Source organism: Dendrobium catenatum, unplaced genomic scaffold, assembly GCF_001605985.2.
Source record: "Dendrobium catenatum unplaced genomic scaffold, ASM160598v2 fragScaff_scaffold_976, whole genome shotgun sequence".
Taxonomy (NCBI): domain Eukaryota; kingdom Viridiplantae; phylum Streptophyta; class Magnoliopsida; order Asparagales; family Orchidaceae; genus Dendrobium; species Dendrobium catenatum.
The window spans coordinates 484,794-496,014 of NW_021319438.1; the positions used below are offsets into that span (position 1 = coordinate 484,794).

The 11,221-nt window shown below is 34.1% G+C and overlaps 2 protein-coding genes across 4 annotated transcripts; one reads left to right on the plus strand and one right to left on the minus strand.

Annotated features, from left to right (window-relative positions):
- LOC110101622 (two-component response regulator ORR10) lies at positions 1-3,565 on the plus strand. Of its 2 annotated transcripts, none has more exons than XM_020829593.2 (5): positions 1-401; positions 496-566; positions 909-986; positions 1,108-1,178; positions 1,444-3,139. In XM_020829593.2, the coding sequence occupies exons 1-5, from the start codon at positions 224-226 to the stop codon at positions 1,484-1,486; spliced, it is 441 nt and encodes a 146-aa protein (XP_020685252.1). In that variant the 5' UTR covers positions 1-223; the 3' UTR covers positions 1,487-3,139. The 2 variants fall into 2 exon arrangements, with proteins under 2 accessions (XP_020685252.1, XP_020685250.1); XM_020829591.2 differs by lacking the exon at positions 1,444-3,139 and adding an exon at positions 3,146-3,565 and having other exon boundaries at positions 8-401.
- Positions 3,566-3,701: 136 nt separating this feature from the next.
- Positions 3,702-10,374, minus strand: LOC110101620 (protein STRICTOSIDINE SYNTHASE-LIKE 10-like). Of its 2 annotated transcripts, none has more exons than XM_020829588.2 (4): positions 9,747-10,374; positions 6,833-7,096; positions 5,306-5,670; positions 3,702-4,018 (listed from the first exon to the last, which is right to left on the minus strand). In XM_020829588.2, exons 1-4 carry the CDS (start codon positions 10,028-10,030, stop codon positions 3,807-3,809), a joined length of 1,125 nt encoding a protein of 374 aa, XP_020685247.1. In that variant the 5' UTR covers positions 10,031-10,374; the 3' UTR covers positions 3,702-3,806. The 2 variants fall into 2 exon arrangements, with proteins under 2 accessions (XP_020685247.1, XP_028553431.1); XM_028697598.1 differs by having other exon boundaries at positions 3,854-3,992; positions 9,747-10,371.
- Between the last annotated feature and the right edge of the window lie 847 nt (positions 10,375-11,221).

The following is an 11,221-nucleotide window of genomic DNA, read 5'->3' on the forward strand; positions in this document are numbered from 1 at the left end:
CGCAACTTTTTAGCTTTCCATGATGAATGTTAGGTGGACCCTTATCACTAAAGCAAGCTTAGCAAGGCATGCGTTTTCCATTTACCTCTCTTCATGGTTAATTCGACAAAATCTTGGACAGGACTATTGAGAGATTTGGAGGAAATCACTTTTTAAGATTTGATGAACGCTTTTCCCATTTTTCGTCAAAGATGAGACCTTTTGCCCCTTATAAAGAACCAAAATGGAGAAATTAAACCAATCATCAAGCTTTCTCCTCTTCCTAGACAGATCATCTCGTACTTGCTCGCCGTGCATGGCTTCCGTCGCCGCCGAACCTCATTTTCACGTCCTCGCCGTCGACGACAGCCACACGGATCGGAAACTAATCGAACGCCTCCTCAAAACCTCTTCGTACCATGGTAACACAGAAGCTGTTCGGTGAAATGCCTCAAAGAGAATTTGGTATAGATTTCTATTATGTGATATCTGGAATTTGTTTCCTTCCTTGTGCAGTCACTGCTATGGATTCTGCTAGCAAGGCTTTAGAGTTTCTGGGACTGCTTGATCAGGAGACTACTGCGCCGGTAAGTTCTCTTACGGCCTGCATGTCTGTTTATGTAAGCTAGACAAGGATAAGCGAAGATAAGCCGTGAGCTTTTGAAGCTTAAGCTATAAGCTGAGTTAAGCAAAGCGAGCTGGAGGTGCGCTTAGCTTATTCTAGCTTATCCCCTATGTGAAGAATATCTGGCTGATGAAGCAAGTCAATATTGTGTTTGGAAGGAAAAAGAAGCTTAAGCCGGCTTATAAATAAGCCCGAACCCAACAGCCCCTTAGTAGTTGGAATAGTTGCTTGTAAATCTCCAAGTTTAGAACTTGTTGGTGATGAGTTATTATTATTATTATTATTATTTTCTGGTGGTTTACAGGAAGCTGATGTGAATTTGATAATTACTGATTATTGCATGCCGGGAATGACAGGTTATGATCTCCTAAAGAAGATCAAGGTGGGTTTTTTTTTAAGTGTTTGAATACTTATTTGTCTAATCATTTGGCAATCCTGAATTGCAAATTCAAACTTGGTTGAAATGGTTTCATAAATATGCTTTTTTGGTTAAATAAATTTAGGAGTCATGCTTCCTCAAGGACATTCCAGTTGTTATCATGTCGTCTGAGAATCTTCCTTCAAGAATCAATAGGTGAGCAGCCCTTTTCTGTGGTATTTCTGCCGTTAGTAGTTATTTTGTCTTGTATATTGCTGATTCCTTAGCCTTCTTAGTTTCAAGCTTATCTAAACAATACATTATGGTTTAAGCATCCAACTCTACTCATCTAAGCAATTTTATTCGGTGGATGGCATAGATTAGTTAATACTAATATTTGGCATAACAAGCTGGCAAATAACATAAATTAATCCTGCATTTAGCTAATGAGATTAATCTAATCCACCACACCTTCTGGCAGGATAAGGTTTGATTCTATTGTGGTGCTTTTAATGATTACGTAGGCATGAATCAGGCTGAATGGATAGCCTTTCCAAAGGATTTAAGGAGGATTTATGTTGAATTCTGTCAAACGGCTAGTATGAATCCAACCTGATACAGATATTGGTCTTAGTAGGTTTTTTTTTTTTTATATTTTTTTTTTTTATATATTGGTCTTAGTAGGTTGTGATAAATGTTGGCTCAAAATTGGGATTGATCAAATCCAACACTGATTGCATTTGCGTGATTTACTTCATTCTCTCTGACTCCCTCATCTTCTTTGTTTTCTTGTATCTTTTCCTTCCTCGCTCTCTGGAATTAAGGTTGAAGCATCCAAACAGTTATGAGGATTTACGCCATCAAGATTTACTATCCTAATTGAATAGGGTTATCAAATCCAAATTTACCAAATTGTACATGGAACCAAGCAGCTTGACTAGCATCTAAATCACCAAATAATATGTGTTTTGTTTTCCAGTTGCATGGGTGGCTTAACTTTTTCAGATCAGTGAATCTAATATGGCTAATCACTAATAAACTGAATCTAACTTCCCTAATCACCTAATGATATGATTTGATTGTGGTGTTCTTAGGATTAACTTCATCGCTTATACAAAAGAACCCATATGCATACCGTATTGGCCTAGTCTTGGTATTATTCTTCAAAATTACTTCATTCTTAAGATTTCTTGTTGGGGATGAGGAGTAAACACCACAATGATGAAGCAAGAAAGAAAGTAAAATCAACAAAAATATTAAGGACACCAGGATTTAATGTGGAAAAATTCAAAATAGGAAAAAAAACCACGAATCCACATCACATTAAGAAATCTACTATGAAAATTGGGAGAAATAAGTATAGATCTCACTTCTCTCTTGCTCTTTCCTTGCTTCTCTTCTCACATAAACCGTTCTTGCCCTTGCCCTTGCCCTAATTAGAAATACAAGAGAAAAGCCTGTTATATTCCTAAGGGACGCAACCATTGAGAAAAGCGAGAAAGATAAATGTTCAGTCCGTCTTGCAGCATTGTGTTGCCGGTTTGAGGTGCTGTGGTGCTCAAACTTTTATCTTGCATCGCTGGGATGCCGTATCTAGACAGCTGCGTCACTCTACTCTCTGTCGTTCAACATCGGGGCGCTCGGGTACATAGTCTTTGTCAGCATATGTGCAGAGGGTAAACCCCGAAACTTGAGCTTCGAGGAAATAGACCAACTTGATTGATCAACACAATCAGATTCCATGCATAACATTTATAATCTTCACTTAGTTTATCAAACCCACATTAAAAAGCAAAACAAGCTGATGTTCTTGAAAAATCTCAATCCATTCTCACTCAAAAACAAAGATCCGTTTGATAGTAAGTTTGTACATGCCAATCTCAAATTGGCGCAATCCTCGATTTTAATCATAATGGTTATTGTTTCCCAAATTCCCAGGATCATTAGTCCGTGCCTTCTGTTTTTCATCTGAAGCCATTATTCAATGAGGATTCGAGTGAATGCGAAATAATAACAATTACAAATAGTTCTCCTTGTCAGTCCATCTTTAGAGCACCATTATTGAATCATTAAATCGAAGAATTAAATTAGACAAGCTTTGAAAGATTCATTTGTTTATTAGATAGTGCATCTCTTTTAGCCTGAATGGAACATGTTCTTATGGAACCTTTTTTCTTTGGAAGATGCCTGGAAGAAGGAGCAAATGACTTTTTCCTGAAGCCAATACAGTTATCAGACATGAAAAGACTGAGATCTCATATTCTTAAAGGCAAATCCAAAGATATCAGTAACAACATCATCAAAAGGGAATTCTCAATTGAGAGTATTTTACCTAATTGGGCAAGGACTAGGCTTAGTTTTACAGCATGGAAATTACTATCATATTTTTCCTTTTTTACTTGTAATTGTTGACCATCTGTACCTCTCCCTTTCTTTAGGAATTGTTTACATATATCGGGCTAATTTCATCCCAACATTTTCTAGTTTTACAGTTTGAGCTCTGGATAGAAATGCGTGAAATAGAGAAAAAACTTAAATTAGAATTGTTAAAGTTTCAACATTGTGTAATCATTTTTTTCTTTAGTAATATTCTGTTTAAAGATTGTTAGGCTTTGTTAGTATGATTCTCTGTATCTCTTTGTCTGTAGTGTAAATATGTTACAAATCTAAAGAAATATGTAAAGCTTAAATAAGCTTTTTGGCCTATTTTCGCTCTGCTGATGATACATTGATACCAGATGCATTCACATCAATAAGTTAAATTCAAAATGTTAATTCCAAATTTCAATGGAAACTGGTTCAATCTGAGTGGAATTCCATTCTATTAAACTCATCTATCATTGATTATATCTTATAACGCCAAAAAAATGGCATCATCACAGATCCTATCCACAAACTATCATTCATCTCATGCACCTCACTGATGAACACCATCTTCCTCTCTCCAGGATTCTTCAAAACTTCTATTATGTTACCATCTTCATCCAATCTCATTGCCATGACTCCCTTAGTTGGCATTCTCTTTAAAAACTGCATCATGCCATTAATACTAGAGGCTGGATGAAACCATAAAAGAACAGTCAAATGAAATGTAATTAGAATGTAAATGAGCTAAATATTATTTTTCATTCCTAATAATAATGATAATATAATGTAAAAGAAAAAAGATTCAAAATTGTTCCTCAACTCTTTTTGAGAGCCCAAAATAGTCTCCAACTCTTTTGAGGGAATAATTTAGTCCCTCCACTCTTTAAAATGTGATCTTTTTTGTCTTAAAATTCAATATTAGAGTTAATGATGTTCAATTTAAGGGTATTTAGTTCATTTTTAATTAAAAATTTATTAAATGTAATTTTGAAAAAAAAATTATTTAACATAACTTTAATACAAAAATAATAATAATTTTAGTTTTAATTAAAAAAAATTTAGTCGTATTTAATAAAATATGATATTTATTTAGAGAAATTAAATGCAAATAGATATAATTTTCAACTTATTCACACATATTTTTATCAATCATATTTTATAAAAAAAGATTACATTTTATTTTAAATTAAAACTAAAATTATTATTAATTTATTTATTAAAGAAACGTTTAAGAAATTTTTTTAGAAAAATTATAATTACATGAAATATATATTTAATTAAAATTGACAAAAATATTCTTATATTTAACATCATTAACTCCAACATTTGATGTTAGGACAAAAAATATCCCATTTTAGAAAGTTGGGGACCAAATTGATCTCTCAAAAGAGTTGGAGATCATTTTAGTCCCTCATAAAGAGTTGAGGGACCATTTTGATCATTTTTTCTAATGTAAAAAATAAGGGATATCTATATTAAATTTCTTGTGGTTTGTTTTTGTAGTGAAAAAGAACATAGTATTGAATTTTCAATCAAGGAGAAGTGAAATGTTGAATGAGCAGAAATTCAGGCTGAAAATCACCCAAATAAATTGAAATTGCTTTTATAACCTTTAAAGATTTATATGATGGAAGCATACTTTGGTACATGGAAAGGGCAAAGAAGTAATTTCAAGCTAATTCAGTGAAATTTTCTGCCTCTATTTCAGCCTGCTTAATATTTCTCTATGGACATATTTTCTTATGTAGGAAATTACTTACCATTTTTTGCAAAAGTTTCACACCATAATGATTTATATACTGATAAACTTAAAATTAGTAGGATGCATGGTGTGCAAATATGAAATTCACTAAAAATCGAAAAAAAAAATCTGAAACTGAATTTGCAAGTTGATCCATGAAAAACAAACAACATTAAAGCTGAATTCAATGAAACTCGCATCCAGAACTCAGTTCCAACGAGTTTCAAATACTTACATGGAAACAAATTGGAACCATAGAAGAAAGCCTTCTTAATCCATGGAAGAGAAAGAAGCCATTTCTCAATCGTGCTTCTTCTTGAATGTAATGCAATCCAGAACCCTCCTCTTGGGCTTCTCCTTATATTATCAGGAAATCCTGGAAGCTGGAAGAAAACCTCAAAGCTTGAGTTTTGAAGCCAGTATCTTAGAATTCTACAATTTGTGCTCTCTGCAATGAGCAGAAAAGAGCCATCTGAGCTTAATGCAACGCCATTTGGGAATGATAGGTTAGAGAGCAGGATTTGTGTTTTTTGGGTGGTGGAGTCATATTGCATTAATCTTCCTGTGTTGTCTCCTGTTATGATTGCTGATAAGAACTCACTGTAAGAAATCACAGCTTTAACTTCAGTTGGATACATGAGAAAATAAAAACAGTCAATCGAGCTGTGCTAAGACACCCAAAAAAAATATATAAAAATAGTCAATCTAGTTGGTGACTGGCGCGACAGTGAGATTGAAAGAACTAATTATTTGATCATTCATTCATGTAATATATTTCCTTATTTAGACTAGCAGATGGTGTGAAACGTTCTGCAATATTTTTGAAGACTTTGTTTTTGCAACTTCTAGGATAAATGAGTAGAGGACTTCTGAACCCAATGAACCCATAAATGCAAAAATAACTGTATTTTGATTTCTTCACGAGTTCACATATGCTTTAGTCCTTCAAACCGACCCAAACTTCCACTAACGAATAATCACGTCCATAATCCGTTTTCATATACAAGGATTGGGCTGGACGATTGGTTATTTCTCTGATCTGATTTTGAATAAGCTATTGGATGGGTTTGGTTAGATTAAACCTTGCCATGCTTGCTTGACTGGGTATAGTTAAGGAAAAATCTCCTAGTTCCAGCTAAAGCACCTCATCTCCTAGCCAATTGGGCTTTCATTTAGGAGGTGATAAATACTTTGTGTTTACCGATGGCCATCCCTCGCTAGATGGTCGTTTTCAAAGGTACATAACACTGAATTTCGAGCTCGACTCGTTAACGAGCTCGCGAACCGAGTTTATCTAGTTTCAAGCTCGAGTTCGAGCTCGTTTGATTATCGAGCTCGAGTTCGGTTCAGATGATGCTCGGCTCGATTACTCGTCGAGCGGCTCGATTAAAACGCGGAAGGGGAACTGGTGAAAGGTGACGCATGGGCGAACCGAAGACATCTACGCGTGCGGAGTTGCGAACTGCGGAATATGGAAGGCGGACTGGTGGATCACGGAAGGCTTGTGAGCTCGTATTTCGTGGCACGAGCAACTCGAGCTTAAGATTTGACTCGCAAGTCGAGCTCAACTCTACTCGCTTGCATCCCTAAGCCAAATACATAGCCACTTCAAGTGGCATGAAAATAGAGAGAGCATGCAAAGGAGAAAATGAGCCATAATATATCTTCTTATGTCTACTTTTATGAAACATCTACTCAATTCAAAGACAAATTGGTGCCACAAATCATTTTATATATAATTTATCAACGTGAAATAATGTACCTTCTTCTGAATTTTGCACTGCTGACAGTAAAATATATTACTCCAGTTTCCTGATCAATATCCAATGCATTGGTGAAGTAAAATGGAGCTCCTGCCTCTTTTGAAACTGTGGTAGGAACTTTATCTTTGTTGTCAAATATTAACAAGCCAAAATATGCATCAGCAACATATAGTTTTCCTGTCTTCTTACAGAAACATAATCCAAGTGGTCTCCCACATAAATATTCCTGTTTTGGATCTTGTGAGCCTCTACATTCATCCAACCTATAATAATTCAGGTAAATCATTGCCAAAATTTTGTCCACTTGGAAAATTTATAATATCTTTATTTGTGAAAAGACTAACATTAGCATGTGTTTATCACATATATCATCATTAGCATCATCATCATCACTAATTTTATCATAAAAATTTTGGGATCAATTGATTCAGTGTATAAGAAAGGAAGGCTTTAATAATTGGAAGTTCCTGGTTGTGTGATTGCTGCATGAAAATAGTCTCAAATGTTGATATCTTGCCCCATGCATATCCTATCATCATAAATGCATGCATGTGCATGGGTGATATAAATATATGAATATATGTATATTTATATATATTTCAATCTGTTCTAAAGCGGATTTAGGATGAAAATAACCATTCTCCTCCTTGAAGGATATTTCTCCTATTAGGTTGACAATTATTATTCTTCGCTCAGTTACATTTTTATGTTACCACCCATCCATGCATGACTTAAAGATTTTTTAAGGACTGCCTAGTGTAATTAAAAAAATAAATCTAAGTGAAAGGAATACAAGGGTTTTGAAAATTTTCTTATTTGATTCAATCAAAATGGAATGTAAAATAAGTTATTGATATATTTGAAATTTATCTTTTAATTTGTTTTCAATGAATTAGGAGTTTGCTTAATTTGGATAAATTCCAAATACAATGCCCGTGTGAAACTTCTCCCCTCGTTGGCGCCTACCCACACAACTCGGTGGTCACATGCCACTCAACATCGATCATCTTATGCCCATGGTCACCCACCAACAGTTAGTCATTGCCAGCCGATGTCATACCATCACAGTTGATTAGCCACCGCCTCCGACCTATCGATACCACACCATTGTCATCAGTTGCCCCCCTTCTCTATTGTTGCTCATCGCCCCATTGCTACATCTAGCTGCCAAAGGCCGGCTACTACTGTCAATTGCCACCTACCGCCCTACCTCCATCACACTACTGCTAATAGGTATTAGCACTGCATGCACCGCCTCCACTGCCAACTACTGTTGGCATTGCTTTACACTAAATTCATGTTACTTCAAACTAAACACAAAAGAAATGATCTCCTACATTTGTTTTACACTTAACCAGATAACTCTAAAATATTTAAATACAAAACATTTATGTTATATTGTATTCCTTTTACGTTTTGTCCTTTTTTAGCAAACCAAAAGGCTTGTTAAGATCATTTAATTATCGGTTCAATTTATCAAAATTTTACACTATATCATATTATATGAAATGATAATTGCGATTATAGAGTATAGATGGCTAGAAATAGTCTGAAATCAAGCAATAGGTTGTTGATGTTATTTTTCATGTATGGAATATTTTTTATTGATGATGAAATATATGAATACAACAAAACTTTTAAAAAGACTTCTACAATTCATCCAATCTTTATTGCATTCCTTCACATGTTTGATGAGTAATCCAATCTTCACAAAATTTGATCTTATGTAGTTCTTACAAAGCAAAATCAACAAAATGATCTTAGCTATAAAATTCTATTAAGTGTAAATAAAACATAAAATTAAGAGGAAAAAAAATTCATCCTTCTGAGTCTTCTCCTAAGAGGACAAAACACATGTCCAAATATATTTAGAATTTTGAACAGGAGAGATGCTCTATTCCTAATTCCTATCATCAATAATGCATTCCTTTTTCCATTATTCATGGTTTCAAGTTTCAACCTATTTTTGTTTAGTCTCAAAGTCAAAATGAAGACCATTGATGTTATTTCTTGCGAGTAAAGCAATAAAGGGCACAATTGTTAAGGCTACCATAATTATGGATTTTTGCTACAAAATAAATCTGAAGTGCAAATTAGAATGTATCCATCAAAACCTAAAAGATACATATTAATGAAAAATAATAAACTTCAATTCAAAATCAATTATTTTCACAAAAAATAAAAAGTATAACACAGTATATAATATTTTAAAAATTCATAATAATATATAAATATGTATGTATGTTATGCGCTACAAGAAAATTTTGAATTATTGTCGGACTATCCGACGAAAATATATACGCCGGTAAAAGCAGCAAACCAACTGGCATATTTTTCGTCGTTATTGTAATGACGGCCTTTCCAGCGGAAGAGCCGCCAGCAATTTATCGGCGGATAATCTGCCGGCCTATTCGTCGTTATTTATAAGACCGACAGTTTATTCCAGCAGCATATTGTTCGCCGAAAATTAACGGTGAAGTATCCGGCGGATATTCCGTCGGTCTACCTAAACTTGATGAATATTTTGCGGCTGATAGTTTGATGGTAACAACCAATTTTCCTATAGTGATGTATGTAATTATGTCATGCATGCATTATATGATGCAGCGATATAAATAATAATTTTAAATTCAAAGTTTAACCATAATAAGATAAGTAATAGCAAAGCAAAAATGACATAAAAAGTTACCGTCAATAATATTTGTTTGGAATGCCTCACACAATTTGAAGTAGAGAAATAAGAGAGAAGAAGAAGAAGTTCTATGAGGACAATATTTTACTTTTTTTAAAAAAATTTATTAATTAAAAATAGGATATAAGATCCTCAAGTCTACAACTAAATCCACCCTATGATCTCCATGATAAAAATAAAATAAAATTTCTCCACAATATATTGCAAATAAACACCCTTACATATGAGAAGGGGAGACACTGGAAAATTCAATCCATCCAATATCATCTCCTTGCCATTTCAATATTCTACCATCTGATACACCTGTGTAAGGCCCCTCACCATCCTTATCAAATGCAAGGCTCTCAGGCCCTACTGCTCCACCATTGATAAAAGCTTCTTTCAATCTGCTTTCTTCTCCATTTTCTGCTGGCGACTGATACAAAGAAAAATAATCTTTCATCGTCAAGGAGAAGAAAGAGACTGCAACGGCCATAAGAGCAGAGAGAAGCATATTTTTCTTCATTTGGAGGGAAGAAGTTGCAGAGGATAAAGAAAGGGTGAAGATGGAGAATATAAACGAAGGAGATAGCTATATATTGATTGTATTGGTCTGTACGCAAGCTTCCAGAATATGACACAGAGGCTATGTGAGTGTGTTTTGTTTTACTTATGTGGCAGAATGAAGACAAAATTTGATGAGGATTGTTTTTTTTATTATATGTTAGCTGTGGTGCTATGTCATTATTGTTGTGTACTTAGTAGGTTAAGTATGATTAGTGAAATTAATTGTGTTAATCAGATGTCATTAGCATATTTTATATATGTGGAGAAGGAAAATTTGCTTGTGGAGCTTGTTTAGATAAGAATTGGTTGGACTGGTATTTGTTTGGAATAATTAAATGGTGCTTGTGGAAAGACAGGAAAGTGGTTGTTGGGCTGATTTGATTGTAGCTAAACTTAAAAGTGAATAAAAAAATTGAAGCAAATTTAGTAAGGGTTTGTTTGGGATTATTTTTTGTCTTTTGTTCTTATTTTTATTTATTAAAATATGTTTTGTTTATAGTGTTTTTTTTTAAATAAATTAAATTATCATTAAAAAATACTCGATTTATTTTTAACAATAACTATTATCATTGGTTGACCATGTTGACCTCATTTTTGTATGAGATCATAGGGACCCATCCAGTTCCCTACATTGTTGATATGATGATTGATATTCATCCAAATGTCATTCATCTAGAGCTTCAATTTAGTCACAATCCAGATCTCAATCCAGTTCAAAATCAAGATTCTAGTTCAAACCTCAATCCAGACCTCAAATCAATGATCAAACCTTCAATTTGAGTGTATCTTTTTTAAAACTCAGCTTTTCAAACAAACAGGCCATCACTAAGGCCTCTATTAATGGTGATCAATGTTGTTATCATCACTGTAATGGCCACTATCGTTGCTCTGATGGCAATCGACGCCACCATTATATTCGCTTCAATGTTGAATGCATCTTGGCAAATTCTCATATGTGCATAGTGATGCACAAATCAAATATCAAACTTGAGCACTTCTGAGCATGTTTTCATTCTTGAATAAAACTTCATGTTGTTGTTAAAAAACCCTAATTATGATTGAACTTCCACTAATAATGTCATTTTTGGCATTACATCACCCATTTTTATTGCACAATGTAAGGGATTAATTATAAGGGATTGTGCTATAC